This window comes from Hylobates moloch, unplaced genomic scaffold (assembly GCF_009828535.3).
Source record: "Hylobates moloch isolate HMO894 unplaced genomic scaffold, HMol_V3 SCAFFOLD_4, whole genome shotgun sequence".
Taxonomy (NCBI): domain Eukaryota; kingdom Metazoa; phylum Chordata; class Mammalia; order Primates; family Hylobatidae; genus Hylobates; species Hylobates moloch.
In genome coordinates this window covers 39,775,958-39,797,664 of record NW_026652279.1, presented here as the reverse complement: position 1 = coordinate 39,797,664, position 21,707 = coordinate 39,775,958, and the positions used below count along the sequence as shown (strand labels likewise).

At 37.1% G+C, this 21,707-nt stretch overlaps 2 protein-coding genes across 3 annotated transcripts in view; both read left to right on the top strand.

Moving 5' to 3' along the window:
- The window catches only part of EAF2 (ELL associated factor 2), a 62,035-nt gene extending 58,221 nt beyond the window's left edge, over positions 1-3,814 (top strand). The window contains exon 6 of the mRNA XM_032150046.2: positions 3,630-3,814. Within this exon, the coding sequence (XP_032005937.1) occupies positions 3,630-3,676 (47 nt within the window). The 3' untranslated portion in view covers positions 3,677-3,814. The remainder of the gene's footprint in view (positions 1-3,629) is intronic.
- Positions 3,815-11,813: 7,999 nt separating this feature from the next.
- The window catches only part of SLC15A2 (solute carrier family 15 member 2), a 51,603-nt gene continuing 41,709 nt past the window's right edge, over positions 11,814-21,707 (top strand). Inside the window, exons 1-3 of one of the 2 annotated variants that reach the window (XM_058437433.1) lie at positions 11,814-12,422; positions 14,252-14,339; positions 15,232-15,373. In XM_058437433.1, coding sequence (XP_058293416.1) covers positions 12,285-12,422; positions 14,252-14,339; positions 15,232-15,373 — 368 coding nt within the window. In that variant the 5' untranslated portion in view covers positions 11,814-12,284. The remainder of the gene's footprint in view (positions 12,423-14,251; positions 14,340-15,231; positions 15,374-21,707) is intronic. The other variant, XM_032150044.2, reaches the window with a different exon arrangement.

Sequence of the window (21,707 nt, the reverse complement as noted above, 5' to 3'; positions counted from 1 at the left end):
TACTAGATGCAAAAGATATATGCAAAAGTAAAGTCCGTAGTGTTTTTGTCTATCAGTAATAACCACTTGGGAGGTTTTTTTTTTTTTTTTTTTTTTTTTTTAGTAAAAATAGTGAAATTTCTTTTCCTGATGTATCTAAACTAGGAGTTTCCTAATGAAATAAGCCATCTCTGACCATTACTACAATCATCCCATTGCTCAGCTTTATGAGACCTAACACCCCCTTTTGTAACAGATATTTTTAATTCTCCTTTACTATTTTGAAATGAATTTCATAGCTTAATATAATCTATGTACATACATCTTTGAAAAGAATTAATTTAATTTAATATAAAGGCAAAATAAAAACAAATTCATAATAATATGTATTCTAACTTTGTAAATGTTAAAGAATAGCTATATCAGAAGATATAATGAAGTAACCATGTTTTTGCAGTTACTTTTAATGCATAGGTTTGGATTTAAGAAAAACAAAACAACATTCAACTCTTATTGTCAACAGTTTTTCTTTTTATTTAATCTGTAGAAATAAGGACTAGAAAAGTATATGCATATATATTTAAAAATTGCGTCTACAGCTGCCTATACAGACAAGTGTTGTTATGCTGTATTGCTGCTCCAAATACAATGAGCAGCATTGATGTCACTAATGTGTTGCCCCAAACTATTTTTAAAAGAAAATTTTTGAAAAGTTTTTAAAAAATACAAAACAAAATCATCTTCAGTTTACATGATAGCTGCATACTTGTAAGTTTCAATTAAATATGTGCAAAACAATACTTGGAATTTATGAAAATGTATTTCAGCTCTGGTTTTAAATTTATAAACAGATCTTCCAAGATATTCCACCAGACTTTCAAAAATTTCACAAGAGTGTAGAAGAGTTCTTTATTGTGCAAGACTTGTTCATCCATTGCAAGACATTTAGCATTCCTAAACTCCCCTCGCACTAAATGCTATTAGCAATCTACAGCCATCAGGACAAGCAACCCCTCATGTAAATTTCTGTGTCATCCCCTGGGGGGCAGTACTACTCTCAGTGATAACTATTGGTTTAAATGCCTGAATATATTTTTATGGGTAAACTCTCTTTTTCTGAGTCATAATTACAGCTATGATTGAAAACACATTTTCTTTACTAAGCAACTCATAATCAAAGGCTAATCTTATGTCTTCAAAACTTGACTGAATATTTTCTAGCCTTGATAGCATAAAGTCTATAAGGGCAAAATGGAACTCTGAGTACATTTGGGTTTGTGTCACTTGAAAAACTCATATTACAGGCATCATATAACATTCTTTGTCATATAATAGTTCTATAAGTGGAAACTTAATCCTTGAAAATTATGAAATGGTTCAGGCAAGGTGGCTCACGCCTGTAATCCCAGCACTTTTGGGAGGCCAAGGCAGGTGATTCACCTGAGGTCAGGAGTTCAAGACCAGCCTGGCCAACATGGTGAAACCCCGACTCTACTAAAAATACAAAAAAGTTAGCCAGGCATGGTGGTGCATGCCTGTAATCCCAGCTACTTGGGAGGCTGAGGCAGGAGAATTACTTGAACCAGGGAGGCAGAGGTTGCAGTGAGCCGAGATAGTGCCACTGTGCTCCAGCCTGGGTGACAAGAGTGAAACTCCATCTCAATGAAAGTGATGAGATGGTCATGAGAACCAGATGCACAGAAAAAGTTTTAGTTTATTTATTTATTTATTTATTTATTTATTTATTTTGAGATGGAGTTTCACTCTGTCGCCAGACTGGAGTGCAGTGGCGTGATCTCGGCTTACTGCAACCTCCACTTCCTAGGTTCAAGCAATTCTCCTGCCTCAGCCTCCCGAGTAGCTGGGACTACAGGCATGCGCCACCATGCCCAGCTAATTTTGTATTTTTGGTAGAGATGGGGTTTCACCATGTTGGCCAGGATGGTCTCAATCTCTTGACCTCATGATCCACCCGCCTCAGCCTCCCAAAGTGCTGGGATTACAGGCGTGAGCCACCGCGTGCCTGGCCTAGCAGATTTCTTTATCAAATGATGTTATCAGTTCTGGAGTTCATGCAAAAGACTGAGACATCTTATAATTTATACCTGGCCTAAAAACGATTCTTCTTAAATTAGGTATTGATTTCAAAACATGCCAGCTTTTTTGATTGTGGGTTAGTTAAAAAATACAAGAATTTTTTTAACCATTGTAATTTACTACCTAAGTGATTTCATTCAGTCCGTTTGCTTCAGATAAACCTGTATGATCAATGACTCTCAAATCTTTATTTCCAGCTCCAGCCTCTACCTTTAGCTCCAGACTTGTATATCCAACTGCCAGTACCATATATATTTGGGTATTTACTAGGTATCTCAAATTTACCACATGAAAATTGAACTTGTGATTTTTCTTCTACAACCATGTTCTTCTGGTGTTTCTCATCTCAGTAAATGATAACTCAGTAAATGATTTATCTAGTTGTTCAGAACAAAAACCTTGGGGTCATTCTTCACTTCTTTCTCTTGTCCCCTAAATTCAATGTTTTAATTAGTCCTATAAACTCTGTCTTCAAAGTACATTATGAATCTTACCACTTAGCGTCACCTCCCCCAGACTACCTGAGTCAAAGCCAACATTATTTCTTACATAAGAGACTGCATTAGACTTACAACTGTTCTCTTGTTTCTGTGTTTCTTCCACACCATTACGGTGTATTTACTAATCTACAACCGGTTTTAAGTTAGTTGCCTGCTTAAAATTTTCTCATGAATTCTCATTACATTTTCAAACAAACTCCAAAGTTTTTACCATGACCTTCTGGATATCTTTCTGACCTCATTTACTACTGTTATCTTCCTTATTCATTCCATTCCACCCACAGTGGCCTTCTTGCAAGTCAGAGAATGCAACAAATATGCTCCTGCCTTGGGGCATTTGCACTGTTCTTTTAGCCTGGTCACTTCGCCTCCACATTCTCCATTTTTTATGACTTTCTTCCTATATTTGGATCTCTGTTCAAATGTCACCCCTCAAAAAGGCCTTCAAAACTACCCTATTTAAAATAGCACCTGCCACTGCCATCTCCATACCCATTTTCATTTTTCCATAGCATTTATCCCTACTTGGCATTATGTTATATATTTGTTTATTTGTTTACTGTCTGTCTCCCCCACGGGACTGTAAGCTCCATGACTGTAAGTACATAGATTAATTACAAAAGGAATCAATGGTGAATTATCCTTGACATATATTATTTAATGATTTTGACTCCATTTTAAGTAAAAAAAAAAAATAACATTTTTTTCACTCTCCAAAATAATATAGTTTAATCTTCTAAACTACATTTTTCTCATTTCCCAATTTAATTAAATCAGTGATATAAAAAAAAGAGTGATGGGGATATGTAAAAGAAGACTAAAATAGATGCCAGGAAATACTAAAACTGTGCTGAAGTTTGGTGGTATATTTTTTCTTTACACACAGTATTAATTACTTGAGTTACTAATTGTGTCACTGAATTACAGAATAAGCAAAATGCTAGATAAACAGAATCACGCTTGGGGGCTATATTTTATGTAAAATTTATGTTATGCAAAAATAAATATTAAATATTTAATTACTACAGTTTTGTTATTTCTTTCTTATTTTAGGAAATGATTTGCAGCTGAGTGAATCAGGAAGTGACAGTGATGACTGAAGAAATATTTAGCTATAAATAAAAATTTATACAGCATGTATAATTTATTTCGTATTAACAATAAAAATTCCTAAGACTGAGGGAAATATGTCTTAACTTTTGATGAGAAAAGAAATTAAATTTGATTCAGAAATTTCAGTTGATGTTATTTATTTGTTTTTTAGACAGTTTATATAAATTTATTTTTTAGGCAGTTTATATATAAATATATATTATATATAAAGTTATATATATATAATAAAATACAGCAGTTTTAGGTTCATAGCAAAGTTAAAGTTTTAGGTTCATAGCAAAGTTGAAAAGGTCTTATTTCTTCTCTCCTCATTATTAATATCCCACACCAGAGTGGCACATTTGTTAAAATAGATGAGCCTACATTGATAGATCATTATTACACAAAGTTCATAGTTTACATTAGGGTTCAGTCTTGCTGTTGTACATTCTATGGATTTTTGACAAATGTGTATTCATCATTTTAGTAACATTCAGAATAGTATCACTGCCCTAAAAATCCTGTGCTCTGCCTATTCGTTTGTCCTTTCCCTCTAACCCCCAGCAACTATTAATCATATTGTCTCCATAGTTTTGCATTTTCCGGAATGTCATGTAGTTGGAATCATACAGAATATAGCCTTTTCAGATCAGTTTCTTTCACTTAATAATATGCATTTAAGTTTCCTCCATGTCTTTAATGGTTTGATAGCCCATTTTTTTTTTAAGTTTGAATACTCTCCTATTGTCTGAATGTATCACAGTTTATTTATCAACTCAACTACTGAAGGACATCTTGGTTGCTTCCAAGTTTCGTCAATAATGAAAAATTTTTAAATTCAACTTCTTACCTTTGGAATTTGTGTAGTTTTTTTTTTAATTTGTAAGTTTTTATTTTAATCTTGCTTTCTCCTTTTCTCTTTCTAGTCTAACTTTAGTTAATCTGTCTTCATTTTTATTTCTATTTTATTTATCAATACTTAGCCAAGAACTACAACTATGTCATTTATTACTTAACTCATAATTAATAAGCAAGCTCATAATTCAAAGTGGCTAGTAAAATGCTTATCATTTTAATACAGTAATTATAATGGTTTTTACTGAAAGTTGTTATGCTGAGTTTTCTTTTTGGTGTTAACACTACCAGAAATGAGTACATGGTGATATGAGCTGATAAAGCTGGCTATATAACATGCATTATGTTTTCAAACTTCCAGCAAGCTGAACAGTACATCTTCAGTACATCATTTCCCCTCCTTATTATATCCGTCGTAAGTGAAACATTCTTAAAGACCTTTTTTTATGGATCGAGTACATAGTATATCATTCTTTATACCACTCAAGGGTACCTCAGAGAGAGAAGAATGAAATAATATCTCCCATGCTTTTGTATCTCCTTATTTGATGTGTTTTCAGATACCAAAATGTAGGGAGCTAGTGGATTAGATAAGTTCTCAGATAAAAGGTTCTCTGCCAGAAACAACTGATAATCCTGACATGATTCTAAACATATACACTTTTGGTTTGATCCGTACTGAATGGTTTGATTAAACTGATGGTAGGCCGGGCATGGTGGCTCACACTTGTAATCCCAGCACTTTGGGAGGCCGAGGCAGGCGGATCACGAGGTCAGGAGATCGAGACCAACCTGGCTAACATGGTGAAACCCTGTCTCTACTAAAAATACAAAAAAAAAAAAAAATTAGCCGGGTGTGGTGGTGGGTGCCTGTAGTCCCAGCTACTCGGGAGGCTGAGGCAGGAGAATGGCGTGAACTCAGGAGGTAGAGCTTACAGTGAGCAGAGATCTTGCCACTGCACTCCAGCCTGGGTAACAGAGTGAGACTCCGTCTCAAAAAAAAAAAAAAAAAAAGATGATAATGTAAGCATGCAAGCAGAAAAAGTAAGTTGGCTATCAAAGAACAAAAATCAAAGGACTTTGAATTATTCTATAAGACTAAAATCTAAAGGTAATAAAGCTGCATCTGTGCAAGGGTATTAACGTGACCTATGAAATATGTATTCATCAGATGTCATCCATAGTTTGGTAAGAAGGTATTCTTAGACATATAAGAATTCAGGAATTCTATCATTCATATACCATTCCTATAATAATTATTGTAGTAATTTCTAATTTATTAAGAGATGAACCAAAATGAGGAACTCAAGAATGGAAAAAAAGTATAATAAAAATATATTATGAAAAGATTGATAACTAATATTTTCAGGACTGGCAACTTCTCTGTCTCCTGAAGGAAACTCACTCAATTTGAAGGGGTAGTTGACACTCATGCCCAGAAATATTTTAAGTGAATGTGACTTCTGGGATGCTGACTAGGGAGAGAAGGCCAAGAGCTTATTGGCCCTACTGCCCTGAGGCTGCAATCCTAGTTGGGGCAATCATGTTTCAGGCTGAGACTGGGTACATGTGCAGCAGAAACCAGAGATGGCCTAAGCTATTCACACACTCCTGACCAACCCTGAGGCATATGCATAGTAAATGCAAAAGGGCCTGATGAAAAATAGAACTTGGGAAGACTTGAAAATAACATGTTCTTTGAATGCATTCCCTTACACATACAGATCCATGAACAAAGGACAAAGTCTTGTTGGCTCAAAGTGGTTTGGATATGATATCTGTCCAGTCTTTGGCCACTCAGAGTACCATTTTGTAGAACAGTGACCTTGAGGGAGGAGGGTTTGACTGGGAGGCAGAAGGGAGGCAGTGGTATTATCTCTGAAGGACTTTTGGCATTGATGTGCTAGAAATTTTTTTAACATCTAGGTAGTGCTTGTGTGAGTTACACACATATAAAAATTAACAGAGCTGTACACTTAAGATTTGTGCATTTTACTTCAAGTTACATTTAATTTTAAAAGTCCATAAATAAAATCAATAGGAAAAATATTGCAATATAGAGGATGGCAGAATATTAATATCAATAATGTTTAAATTGATCTTACAAATTTACAAGAAGGGGACAAACGACTCTAGAAAAATGGGCAAAGAAAATGAATAGGCAGTTCCAAAAATTTTAAAAGCATGTATTTTGGCTCGGCAGTCTCACTTCTGGAAATTTATCCTGCACATATATTTAACTTCTGTGCAATGTTATTATTGCAGTATTACTTATAATAGAAAAAGACTGTGAACCCTGAAAATTTGAGACACGTCTTAGTTAATTAATTAAATTTGTTTATTTGAGACGAAGTTTCGCTCTTGTTGCCCAGGCTAGAATGCAATGGCAGGGTCTCGGCTCACTGCAACCTCCGCCTGCCCGGTTCAAGCGATTCTCCTGCCTCAGCCCCCAGAGTAGCTGGGATTACAGGCGCCGGCCACCACGCCTGGCTAATTTTCTCATTTTTAGTAGAGATGAGGTTTCACCATGTTGGTCAAGCTGGTCTCAAACTGCTGACCTCAAGTGATCCGCCCGCTCGGCCTCCCAAAGTACTGGGATTACAGGCCCGGCAGTCTCAGTTAATTTAGAAAGTTTGTTTTACCAAGGCTGAGGACTAGCCGGTGACACAGCCTCAGGAAGTTCTGATGACTTGTGCCCAAGGTGGTTGGGACATAGCTTGGTTTTTAACATTTTAGGGAGGTATGAGACATCAATCAATATATGTAAGAAATACATTGGTTCCAACCAGAAAGGTGGAGACAACTCAATGCAGAGCCCCCCCACTGGGCGCTTCCAGGTCACGGGAAGGTGAGAGACAGATGGTTGCATTCGAGTTTCTGGTAAGTCTTTCCAAAGGAGGCAATCAGAATATGCATCATCTGTCTCTGTGAGCAGAGAGATGACTGAATAGAATGGGAGGCCAACTTGCCCTGAGCAATTCCCAGCTTGAAGGGGCCCAAGATATTTTCCTTTCCCAAGACTAAACCTGAGTATACATCAATATAGGACTAGCTAAATGAACTGTATTTACCTCCATACAGTTGATAACCTGTTCACAGATTTATTGGCTACTTGGGTTTTCTTTTTGTAAAATATCTGTTCAAATCTTTTTTTTTTTTCTTTTGAGACAGAGTCTTGCTCTATCGCCCAGGCTGGAGTGCAGTGGTGCCATCTCAGCTCACTGCAACCTCCCCCTCCCAGGTTCAAGCAATTGTCTTGCCTCAGTCTCTCAAGTAGCTGGGATTACAGGCACCCCCCACCATGCCCAGCTAATTTTTTGTATTTTTAGTAGAGATGGGGTTTTGCCATGTTGGCCAGGCTGGTCTCAAACTCCTGACCTCGGGTGATCCACCCGTCTCGGCCTCCCAAAGTGCTGGGATTACAGGCGTGAGCCACCGCGTCAGCTGTTCAGATCTTTTGAATATTTTTCCATTTACTTATTAATCTTTTTGTTACTGATTTATGCAGTTACTTATATAATCTGGACACAAATCCTTTGACAGATATATGTAACAAAAATATTTTCTTCCCCTCTGTAAATTGTCTTTTGACAATTGGCAGAGTGGTCAACAAAAGTTCTTAATTTTAATATTGTCCAATATATCTTTTTTTTCTTTCATGGTTACCATATTTTATATCTTATTCAAGAAATGCTGGCCAGATGCAGTGGCTCATGCCTGTAATTCCAGCACTTTGGGAGACCGAGGTGGGCTGATCACGAGGTCAGGAGTTTGAGACCAGCCTGACCAACATGGCGAAACCCAGTCTCTACTAAAAATACAAAAATTAGCAGGGTGTGGTGGCGCATGCCTGTAATCCCAGCTACTCAGGAGGCTGAGGCAGGAGAATCGCTTGAACCCGGGAGGCGGAGGTTGCAGTGAGATCGTGCCACTGCATTCCAGCCTGGGTGACAGAGCAGAGACTCCATCTCACAAAAAAAAAAAAAAGAAAGAAAAAAAAGAAATGCTGACTTACTCCACAATCATAAAGATGTTCTCTTATGTTTTCCTCTAAAAATATATTTTTTTTACTTTAACAGATAGGCAATCTATATAGAAATTATTTTTGTGTATGTTGTAAAATAAGGGTCAAAATAATTTGGGGGGTATGGATATTCAAATGGTGTTTATTTATTGAAATCAACATCATTTCCTTCACTGTATTGCAGTATCATCTTTGTTATAAACGATATGTGTGTGAATCATTTTCTGAACTCTGTGTTGTTTCATTGGTTGCCCTATGTATCTGTGTCAATTCCACTCTGATATAATAACTATCTTTAAAATAGATCTTAGATTGGGTAATACAATCCTCCACCATTATTCTTTAAGATTGACTTTGCTATCGTTGGCTCTTTGCACTTCCAAGTTGACTTCAAAAAGTCAGCTTGTCATTTTCTATACTCACAAAACCTGCTGGGATTTTGTTTTAGAACTGTAGAATGTTTTGAGAAATGTTGACATCTTTACAATATGAGCCTTCCAAATCATAAGCATGATATGTTTCCATTTATTTAGATCTTCTTCAATTTCTTTCAGTAAAATTTTATAGTTTTTAATATTGAGGTCTAGAAGATCTTTTGTTAGATTTATTCCTAAATCTATTTATATAAATAAATATATAAATGTATTCCTTAGATTTCCCTTTTCTGTTTCTTTGTGACTGATGTTTGATACAATTTATTTTTGTGTATTTTAATTTAGAGAACTTGTTAAATATATGTTCCCTTTTAATTTCATATTTTCCTCTTCTCTCTGGCTATATTAGATTCTATTGACTTAGAGTGGCAGTCTACTTTTATGTATATATAACTAAAACTTTATCATATGTGATAATAAATGTTTTCTGGTGTTGTAATCACTAAGGACACAAATATTCTTTACTCATCACTGATACTTAGATTCTTTCACTTTTATTATTGTTTGTCTCAGAATAGTTGGTGCTCATTTCATTCTGGGAGGTGCTTTCTTTTTATCTTTTCCCTTTCTCCTTCTATCTGATGTTAGCAAAATAATAGGATTTAAGAGCCATCTTAATATTATATAAATGGCTCAAGACTATGCCTTGGGAGCCTAGGGTTCCGGTCCTTCCTTTGTCCCTTCTAAGTTCCTCTGAAATATCCTTCAGGCTAGAATAGAAGAGAATTTAAGACCAGTGTTTCCCAAATTCCTAGCGTAAGAATTGCTAGAGGTGCTCGTTGAAAACAAAGATTCTTAGATCCCTACCAAGATCTACTGAATTGGAATTTCCAAAGGAAAATGATTCTTATCCTCAGGGAAGTTTCACTCACAAAGGACAAGATTAAGATTCCTTCCATCTCTGATATTATTTGATTCTGTGAATACTATCATTATATTGCCATAATCAAAAGAAGAATTTTGTGTAAACAAAGGAGTGTCAGAAAACCACTGCCAATACTCCAAAGTTTAGTATTTGGGATACCTATGAGCACAAATAAATTGGTACACTGCATACAGGTGCTATTCCATCTACTCTGCCAGATCAAGGAAAGCCACGACGTAAGTGGATCTTCAAGGCATCTGTGCCTCTGCTAGTTAACTTGACCAGTAACTTCTGACCATTTATTTTCTATCCAAAGTCATTAACCAAACCAAGTCAGAAATGGCAGTGCTTCCTGAAAGAATACCTATAGCTTAATTATTAATGCCACAGTCAGAAATGAAGCTGGACTCTTCTTTGGGTAAAGGTAGAAACAGTAGAAATGAGGGGTGTAATAGAAGCTGAGAAGATATGATCAAAGTCTGAGTTAAAGTTTAGAGAGGAAAAGATAGTTTATCCTGGCCCTATTTGTCAATAAATTATTTGAATAGTTAATGTAAAAATTTTGTGAGGGATAGAGTTATAGGTTTTGTCTCTTGTATTTTCAAATAAAATAATTCATTCTGATGTTGCCTGACCTTGTTGATTTAGTCTTCATTTTTCTTATTTCTTTTATAGCTCTCTAGCCTGTCTTTTCCCTTTTCTTTTGACAAACAACTAGAGGGGAACCATGCTCTTTTGTTATTCTTTTACTTCTTTGGCTTGACAAAAATAACAGAGCATAAAATGCACCTAGCATTATCATGTTTGTTCTTGTTCCTCTTCTGGTAAGGACTAAATGTATAATTAAGGAAAATGGTGTTCACAGCAGTACCTAGAAAGTAACTGGTTCACAATTTTTGTGCAAATTAAATTTTATTTATTAAATGAAAGAATAGATTAATCTTGAAGTGAGAAAATGAAAATATAAGGAATGACTTAAGCAAAGAAGAAAAATGGTTCCCAAATGTATATCACCAGTCCTTTTCTCTCATTTTCTTTAGCCCCACCTCTTTAATTTCTTATAGGCTATTTCTAGCTGAACTTTTATGATGTTGAAAACAAAAGTCTCTTTCCTTCCTTTCTTTTCTTTTCTTTCTTTCCCTTCTTTTCTTTCTTTCTTTCAAGTCTTGCTCTGTCGCCCAGGCTGGAGTGCAGTGGTGGGGTCTCGGCTCACTGCAACCTCTGCCTCTTGGGTTCAAGCAATTCTCCTGCCTCAGCCTCCCGAGTAGCTGGGACTACAGGCACGTGCCACCACACCCAGCTAATTTTTGTATTTTTAGTAGAGATGGGGTTTCACTATGTTGGCCAGGCTAATCTTGAACTCCTGAGCTGTGATCAGCCCACCTCAGCCTCCCAAAGTGCTGGGATTACAGGTGTGAGCTGCCGCACCCAGCCAAAACTCACCATCTTTCTTATCTCCCAAACTCAGGTTTATGATGACTTTCCTTCTCCAATGCATTTTAATCCTCTGCATTCCTACATTCCATTTATGTAACCTCTATACCTGAATAATGACTGATACTAACTCCACTTTTCCCAGCTGTCATGGCATAGTGAAAATTCCAGATCTGCCACTTCCTGGACGGGTATTTTGAACAAATTTCTTAACCTCTGGGAACATTACTTTCTATAAAATGGGGATAGTAATATGAATTAGAATAAATATATATGTTATGTATACATACAACATAGATGTAATTCATATATATTAACCTTTCAATAGTAGATGTTCAATAAATTACAGCTATTGTTATCCTGAAATCAGTTTTTCTTTTTTTTTTTGGAAATGGAGTTTCGCTCTTGTTGCCCAGGCTGGAGTGCAATAGTGCAATCTCAGCTCACCGCAACCTCCGCCTCCTGAGTTCAAGTGATTCTCCTGCCTTAGCCTCCTGAGTAGCTGGGATTATAGGCGCCCGCCACCACACCCAGCTAATTTTTTTTTTTTTTGTATTTTTAGTAGAGACGGGGTTTCACCATGTTGGCCAGGCTAGTCTTGAATTCCTGACCTAAAATGATCCGCCTACCTGGGCCTTCCAAAGTGCTAGGATTATATGCGTGAACCACCGCGCCTGACCTTGGAATCAGTTTTTCAATCTGTGCTCAAAGTGTTGTGTTCTTAACTATCTTCTACTCCTTTGCAAAGATAATCTTTCTTAAACATAGATTTTCTAATCTGTTCTCTAGCATTGTTTCATTCCATCTTTGGCATGTTTTCACTTTGCTGTGCTGTACTTTTACACATTCTTTTTAACTATAGCTTCCTGCTTTGCTCTGGATCAGGAAGCTATTGAAGCTGACACCCACAGAGTTAAACTCAGTTGCTGAAGCCACCAGCTCCCCCTCCCAGTCCTCCTTTTCAGAGTAGGCTGGCAGCTGTCCTAACTGCCTACTAAAGCCAAATGCTTGAGGAGAGAGAGAGTAAGGAGCCAGCCATGAATCCTTTCCAGAAAAATGAGTCCAAGGAAACTCTTTTTTCACCTGTCTCCATTGAAGAGGTACCACCTCGACCGCCTAGCCCTCCAAAGAAGCCATCTCCGGTGAGTCCTTAGATTCAATCCTGCCTCTGAGAGGAATGGCCTCCCTCTTTTGGCTCTCTTCCTTGGGCTCCGGAGCTTCCAGCTGGGCTGTATTAGGGTATTAAAATGATTCTCTCTTGGATTTAGAATTCACCTGAAACCAAATCTAAACAGAAGCTTCCTTTACATAAGAAGACAAAGCAGCAGGAAGAGGTAGTCAAAGTTCTTCAGTTGGGATCCAGGGACTTGCTGAATTTCATTGCATATTCTGTTTCCCTGGGGGAAAAAAAGCAATTTGAATGTCCAGGGAAACTTGGCAAGCATTCTTGTCTGGAGAACTGTGTGTGATTGTTCTTTCTTTACCAATATAAAAACTCTGCCCTTAGTTCTCCCTGTGTGCAGAGTCTTCTGCTGAACACCAATGGAAGTTTCAGAATAGATCCAATCTCTGTTACTATGTGTTCCCAGTTTACTGTGGGAGATAGGACAGAGAAACAGAGAATAGTAATGTTTTGCATTTATATACTCGCTAAAGCACTTCTAAACTCATCTCAGTCAATTCTTACATTAAAATTCTGTAAGTGGGGAGGATATAGTAATGATAGCCAAAATTTACTGAGTTCTTACTGTGGGCCAAAAGGTGATGTTATTCTCACTTCTTTGGAATAACAGAACAGAGGATTTGAGACAGGTATAGTGACAATGCCAGTATCAGTATGTTAACACAACCAGTGGCAGTGTTGCCTAACTAGCTAACAGTGTGTCAGCTAAACTCCAGATTGCATAATTCTCAAGCTGCGAGCTGCAAAGGTAAGAAGCCCAGTTCATTGTATGTTTCAAACAAGTTATTATAAAACATTAAAATATATTAATATTTAGGAGGACAGTTTATATATATCCCTAGGGTTAAAAGAATAATACATTACTTTATTATTTTGCCTATTTTTTTAGTTAATGATATCTCTTCTGGTCTCAAAGAATTTAGGGCTACTTGCAAAGATGTATATACTTCTCATGAAATAAGGCAATATAAATCTTACAAGATTTGACTGTACTGAGGACAGATACCTCTATGTCTCCTCTCATGTTAGTTGGTCTATTGTAATAGATAGGGAATTGAAATAAAACATAACATTCCTTATATTCTGACTGATATATTACATGAAAAGCATAATTCTTTTAATGTCCTATAGGATTATCATAAAAATGTTATAGAATCTCTTTAGTAGGAAGAGTAGGTATTTAATTTTACAGGATTTAAGAACTCTGCCTAAAGTCAAGGTGATCAATTAGCTTACCCTTAGGAATCTCTGCCCTCCATGTTGGGCTCTGTGCCTGGCTCCAGCAGCCTCTGAAGTAGAAGCTATCATATTGCCAGGATTCCTCCCAGCATGGCAAACAGAACAGCTGGGGACAAGAGGGGTCAGTCCCCATAGTGGAGCTAAGCAGAGACTGACATCTGAATCTCACTGCTTGGATATCAGGTATTCCATAGGCTACCTCTTTAGTCTGTTCCTAGAAAGTAAATATGACCATTCTTCTGCCCCAGAGCCCTAGGCTTTTCATTTAGTAGTCGTGGGAAGATGAGCAGGTCCAAGGAATATTTGAGCAATTCCATGTAAAATAAATAAGAAACAAAATAATATTCAGATTAGCTTCTATTATTTCTAAATCAGTAATGTAAGCACTTTTAGTGTTACCTAATAGGTGTGTCATGAAGAGTAGAGACCATTGTTCCATTACCTACCATGACGATTTGAAATAAATGAATTTTTCAGTTTTGAAGAAATCTAATTGTTGAAACAGGGAAAAACAACTCATGCTTGAATCATTGCCTTCTTGTTGAATAGACAATCTGTGGCTCCAACTATCCACTGAGCATCGCCTTCATTGTGGTGAATGAATTCTGCGAGCGCTTTTCCTATTATGGAATGAAAGGTAATTTTGTGTCCAAGAGTCCTACCTACTCTCCTCCACCCACCCTCACCCCATGTTTGTGACAGCCTGATCTCTTTATATGCACTTATTTCCCGAGTCCACTCTTTCTGCCTTGGTCCAAATTGGTCCTTTACTTTGGCCAAGACTTCTAATAAATCTCTCATAGGATTTCACCTAATATATAGGCCAAGATCAGATAGGCCTGAGAGAAACCAGAACACAGACTTTGAGAATGGGTAAGTGGGTGGAGCTGGACATGATGGCATGTGCCTGTAGCCCCAACTACTTGGGAGGCTGAAGCAGGAGGATTGCTTGGGCCCAGGAGTTCAAGGTTATCGGGCACCTGTAATTGTGCCAGTGAATGGCCACTGCACTCCAGCCTGGGCAACATAGCAAGAACTCATCTCTAAAAAAAAAAAAAAAAAAAAAAAGTGGGAAAGCTCTCATTATCTGAGTTACATTTTTCATACCTGTTCCTTAGGTATGGGCTAACAGCTCTTGGCTAAGAGCTCATACCTGAGGAACAGGTATGAAGAATGGAATTCAGATAAGAGCTCTTATCATCTTGTTGCTGGGAAGGAGAGGAGAGGGAAGGGATATTGGAAGCACCATGTTATGTTCATGGTTGGCCTAAATGATGCTAGGGGTGCACAGAGACTGAAGGGAGGAGTATTATATTCGTACATTCAACATAGTCCCATTTACTCCCACAACTCCGATGGGGCCCTGTATCTACTGCCTGGCAGTCACTTCTCAGTCATGTCACTGATGGAAGTGCTGAAGGCCAAAATCACATTATAAAGACCAGAGTTTAAATATTTTTTTCCATAAGTCACTTTAATGCATCTATCTTGTTTTGTCTCCTCATGCCTCCTTTTTTTTCCCACTACAGCTGTGCTGATCCTGTATTTCCTGTATTTCCTGCACTGGAATGAAGATACCTCCACATCTATATACCATGCCTTCAGCAGCCTCTGTTATTTTACTCCCATCCTGGGAGCAGCCATTGCTGACTCATGGTTGGGAAAATTCAAGTAAGGAAGATGAGAGGTCACATTCCTACAAGTTTCACAGGTTGTGCAGAAGGCTATCACTTCTAGCCTCTTGCTTCTGAGCAAGAACATACCTATGTCATGCGTGAAAAATAAGAATCTCTGTACATCTGTGTAGTGTGGGAAATTAAAAAAAAATCTCTGTAGCAACAAGGAAAGGCTATTCTTTTCATTATCAGTTTTTCCAATGTGTTTACATCCTCTTCAGTTGCAGTATCTTTTGTTCCTTAAAACTAATTTTAACCTTCCATTTGTAGTTTAATATTAAATCTTGTTCTGATCTTGTCGGAGATAGAGAGCACTATCCACCAGCAAATTTCTAATTTTAGCCGGGTGCGGTGGCTCACGCCTGTAATCCCAGCACTTTGGGAGGCCGAGGCGGGCAGATTGCCTGAGGTCAGGAGTTTGAGACTAGGCTGGCTAACATGGTGAAACCCCGTCTCTACTAAAAATACAAAAATTATCCAGGCATAGTGGCAGGTGCCTGTAATCCCAGCTACTTGGGAGACTGAGGCAGGAGAATTGCTTGAATCTGGGAGGCAGAGGTTGCAGTGAGCCAAGATCACGCCACTGCACTCCAGCCTGGGCAACAGAAGAAGACTCTGTCTCAAAAAAAAAAAAATCGTATTTTAGATGCTTTTATGTAGTTATTTGATACTTTCTCCATCTCTTCTCCAGATTGAGTTATCCCACCTCCTTTAGGATCTTCTTATGAGTGTCTCTTTTCAGCTCTTTTACCATCTATTTCTCTTCTCTAACGTCTTTTGTAGTTTCCTTCTTATGAATCTAATATTTTCATGAGTTAGACTACTGGTTCATTCAGTTCAGTATCTTTTAAGTCCCTGAACATAGCACCAAGAGATATAACATGGTATAATGTTATAATTGTCCCCTGTAACATTAAACTGATAAGCTTAGAAACGGATGGTGGATATCCACTGCCAAATTATTTTCTATGGACCTGTTATCCATGGATTTGTCTAAATGAGCATTTCTCAAAGGGCATTCTGTTAAAAACTATAAAATACAATGAGTTATGTGGGAAAATAAAGCTCTTGTGGTCGAACAAGTTTGGAAACTGTTAGGCTGAGCAAAGCTAAAAATGTTCCCTTACTGCATGACTTCTTATAGCCTTAAATACGCCAATATGAACTATAAAATCTCCACAAAAGGTTGTAGTATGTAATGTTTACCAAACTAGTTTGACTATGGAATATTTTTTCTGGATATTTTGTGGACCTAGTGTTCCAAGGAATTCTCTTTAGTAAACAGTGGTTTATAGCTTACTTTGGCTGATATATGTTCATTATTCTAAAAGTGTTTAATCAGCACCTAATACATATCTATAGACATAACATAGTACTGAACAGTTTCTTGACTTGGAAGAGGAATGGTGGGTGAGTAGCTGAGATCTACGTTTGCTACATATGTAGTAGTAGTCACCAAGTTTATCTAGATCAGAGATTGGCACTACTTGCAGAATAAAAAGTGCAAGCCGCAATCTATTTATTCAGTTGTAGAATAAAGATTCATATACATGACATACCACTTTTATTTATTTTAAAAATAACTTCCTTTAAGATTGAAGAAGTACAGTTACAGGATTTGGTGAGCAATTGTTTCCTGGTTAATTCAGAGAAAATTTAACAACCTCCACTTGTGCCCTCAAATCAATCCTTCTTGATGTATTTATTATTGTTTTTAATTTATTTTTATTGGGATATAACTTACATAAAGTACACAAATTCAAAAGCCTTAACTGTACACCTTGATCAGTTTTTATTTATGTATCACCATCACCTAGATCACTCTCCCTAGGGTCTCTGTACCCTCACTATTCCCCTCTCTTGCCTTCAAATTCTCCCAGAGAACTAGAGTCTTTGCCTTCAACTAGAAGCAGGTGCAAATCTTTAATAGCTTTAAATGAACAAAACTCAACTTGACTCTCTTTTCCTATCATTTTTCTCTTATTACCATTAACCCCATATTATAAAAATAATCCTCTGTATGTGTTGCCTTTCTTTCTCACTCTTCATGATCAGTTCTTATGGTAGAGTAATATAATGTAATGCAATATAATCCAATTCAATTTAATTTGATTTGACCCAATTTAATTCAATAAATGTTTATTGAGCACCTTCTGTTTGTCCAAGGAACCATGGAGGATGAAGAGGTGAATTACACGTACTACCTAATTCATATTGTTCATATTCAAATAGCTTTAATACAGATCATATTGTAGTACAATAAGATATACTATAAATCATCTTTTTTCCTTCTGAAATTACTGCCTAAGATCACTGGTAAGGATTTCTTCATTAACAAATTCCAGTGGTCTTTTCTAAATTCTTACTCATTTTGAATTTGTTATTAACATTTCAGTCTGTTTATCATTTCTGTGAAACTCCCTGGCCTTCTCTACAGTATATTTTTCTCACTCTCGTCCTCTTATATCTTTTCTTATTTATCTGGCTTCTCTTTTGCCTCTTGTTTACTTCACTCTTTCCTGAGTGTAAGCATTTCCCAGGTTATAACTTTTACCCTCTTCTCTTTCTCTAGATTCTTCCTTAGCAAATTCTGTGGTGTTGATATTAGCTATATGCAGATGGCTCCTCAAATTCCAGTGAATTACATATTGGCATTCACCTCCTCAAATCTGTTCTTTCTTCTGGCTTCTCTACATTCCCACATTCAATCAGTTATCAAATTCTACCAATTCTGTTTGCCACAATCTCTCTCACATTTATCCCTTTTCAGCACAACATCCACTGCATTAGTTGCCATCACCCAGTTTTGGTCTTCATTGTCTCAATATCTTTAAATTGAGATATTAAAATGGACATCTAAAATGTTTTTACTGCTTCCCATCTCATTTTCCTACAATTGAGCATATACGCTACTGCCAAATTAATTTTCCTAAAAGAAATCCTGATCACATTACTACTCTGCTCAGCAATTTCTGGTGACTATTAAATCACTGTCTACTAATCTCACTCCAACTGACTTTTCTGTGCTTATTGTCATACTTATCTCCTTTCAAGAATGGCCACTAGAGGAAAATGTAATACTAATATTTCTGTAATCATATCCAGTGACATCTTTTTTTCATGTCTGTTTGCATTGTTTCTGCTTCATGGAAACCCCTTCTTCCCCACCCTTTCATGTCCAAACCCCGTAAGGCTCACTCAAATACCACCTATGCTATGGAGTATTCTCTGCCCCCTCACCTTTTACTATAGCTGGAAGTAATCTAGTGTTTTCTGAGTTCTTTGTTCTCTCACCCTTATATGACATTTACTAAACTCTATCCTACTATAGTTATTTAATTATTTATATATGAATCTGATATCTTCTTTCAAACACTTAGAGGACAAAATCATTTATATATATTTTTCCCCACCCACCCCAGTCATTTATATATTATATGAACGTATATAATATGTATAATATTTAAGTATATTATATAATATACATATTTTTTGTCATTGAGACAAAGTCTCGCTCTGTCGCCCAGGCTGGAGTGCAGTGATGCAATCTCGGCTCTCTGCAACCTCTGCCTCCCAGGTCCAAGCGATTCTCCTGCCTCAGCCTCCTGAGTAGCTGGGATTATACGCATGTGCCACCATGCCCGGCTAATTTTTGTATTTTTAGTAGAGATGAGATTTCACCATGTTGGCCAGGCTGGTCTCGAACTCTTGACCTCAAGTGGTCCACCCACCTCTGTCTCCCAAATTGCTGGGATTACAAGTGTGAGCCACTGTGCCCGGCTGTGATTTATATTTTTATCCAAGAGCACATAGAATGGTGCCTAGCACATAGCAGGACCACAGTACATCTTCGAATTCATAAATTTATTCACCCTCAGACCCTCAAATGTAGCCACATGACTACAGATAGATGTAGACAGGCATGAAGGTTACTTTTATTTTATTGTGGGTATTTTGGTTGCTTTTTAAATAATAAAACTTGGGGGTGATTGGTATCTCTTTCACAAAGGGAGTAGTTTGAGAAAACGTGGATAACTTGTTCACCTGTAGTCATGTTTGTGTGTGTGTGCATGTGCTTGTGTGTGTAACATATACAAACATGATAACAGCAACAAAAGGGAATAAGTACTTAAAACTACCCTTCCTTAAGTTGGAAAATCAGAAAAAAGACAAGACTCTTTCTTTACTATCTTTCCTAATTTGAACCTATAGCCTATTTTCTTCATTTGCTAGAGGAAAATGGATAGATTTTTGTTTCAAACCGTTAAGTTCTTCCCCACCTCTCATATGTTTCTCTGCCTGAGTATGTGTTTGTGTGTGTGTGTGTGTGTGTGTGTGTGTGTGTGTGTGTGTGTGTGGTGTGTTTACTTTTATTCAGGTGTCACCTTGAGGGTGAAAAGCCTTCTATAACATTAGAAAGATTGTTCAAACCCTGAAGGGGCAATTTCCTGAATTTAGTAAACAACTTCTATTAAAAATCTTTCCTCTGTTTGCTATCCCAGAATAATAGATATGTTAAGAGGAAATGGGCATCCAGAGTCCCTGACTCTTGTTTAAGGAACTCCCTATGCCAGGAAAGAAGTGAGGCTTCCTTCAGAGCTACATACAGGAAAGACTAATCAATAGGTACGCAGTGGGAAAACAAAAATTATTAAACATGCATATTGGTTTCTCAAGGATGCTATTTGTAGTGTCAAGTTGGTTTTAAGAAAGGAAAACATTTTTAATCATAGTTCCTAGATTTTATATCCTATTACCCAGGCTCATCAGTTTTGATTTTTGACCTGGGCAATCACTTGGAACCACTCTCTTAAACGTGTTTATTATGTTTTTTTATTTTAATTTAATTTTAATTTTTATTTTTTATTATACTTTAAGTTCTAGGGTACACGTGCACAACGTGCAAGTTTGTTACATAGGTATACATGTGCCATGTTGGTTTGTTACAACCATGAACTCGCCATTTACATTAGGTATTTCTCCTAATGCTATCCCTCTACCAGCCCCCCACCCCATGACAGGCAGCAGTGTGTGATGTTCCCTGCCCTGTGTCCAAGTGTTCTCATTGTTCAGTTCCCACCTATGAGTGAGAACATGCGGTGTTTGGTTTTCTGTCCTTGTGATAGTTTGCTCAGAATGATGGTTTCCAGCTTCATCCATGTCCCTGCAAAGGACATGAACTCATCCTTTTTTATGGTTGCATAGTATTCCATGGTGTATATGTGCCACATTTTCTTAATCCAGTCTATCATTGATGGACATTTGGCTTGGTTGCAAGTTTTTGCTATTGTGAATAGTGCTGCAATAAACATATGTATGCATGTGTCTTTATAGTAGCATGATTTATAATCCTTTGGGTATATACCCAGTAATGGGATGACTGGGTCAAACGGTATTTCTAGTTCTAGATCCCTGTCTTCCACAACGGTTGAACTAGTTTACAGTCCCATCAACAGTGTAAAAGTGTTCCTATTTGTCCACATCCTCTCCAGCATCTGCTGTCTCCTGCCTTTTTAATGATCGCCATTCTAACTGGTGTGAGATAGTATCTCATTGTGGTTTTGATTTGCATTTCTTTGATGGCCAGTGATGATGAGCATTTTTTCATGTGTCTGTTGGCTGCAGAAATGTCTTCTTTTGAGAAGTGTCTGTTCATATCCTTTGCCCACTTTTTGATGGTGTTGTTTGTTTTTTTCTTGTAAATTTGTTTAAGTTCTTTGTAGATTCTAGATATTAGCCCTTTGTCAGATGGGTAGATTGCAAAAATTTCCTCCCATTCTGTAGGTTGCCTGTTCACTCTTATGGTAGTTTCTTTTGCTGTGCAGAAGCTCTTTAGTTTAATTAGATCCCATTTGTCAATTTTGGCTTTTGTTGCCATTGCTTTTGGTGTTTTAGTCATGAAGTCCTTGCCCATGCCTATGTCCTGAATGGTATTGCTTAGGTTTTCTTCTAGGGTTTTTATGGTTTTAGGTCTAACATGTAAGTCTTTAATCCATCTTGAATTAATTTTCATATAAGGTGTAAGGAAGGGATCCAGTTTCAGCTTTCTACATATGGCTAGCCAGTTTTCCCAGCACCATTTATTAAATAGGGAATCTTTCCCCATTTCTTGTTTTTGTCAGGTTTGTCAAATATCAGATGGTTGTAGATGTATGGTGTTATTTCTGAGGCCTCTATTCTGTTCCATTGGTCTATACATGTGTTTTGGTACCAGTACCATGCTGTTTTGGTTACTGTAGCCTTGTAGTATAGTTTGAAGTCAGATAGCGTGATGCCTCCAGCTTTGTTCTTTTTGCTTAGGGTTGTCTTGGCAATGTGGGCTATTTTTG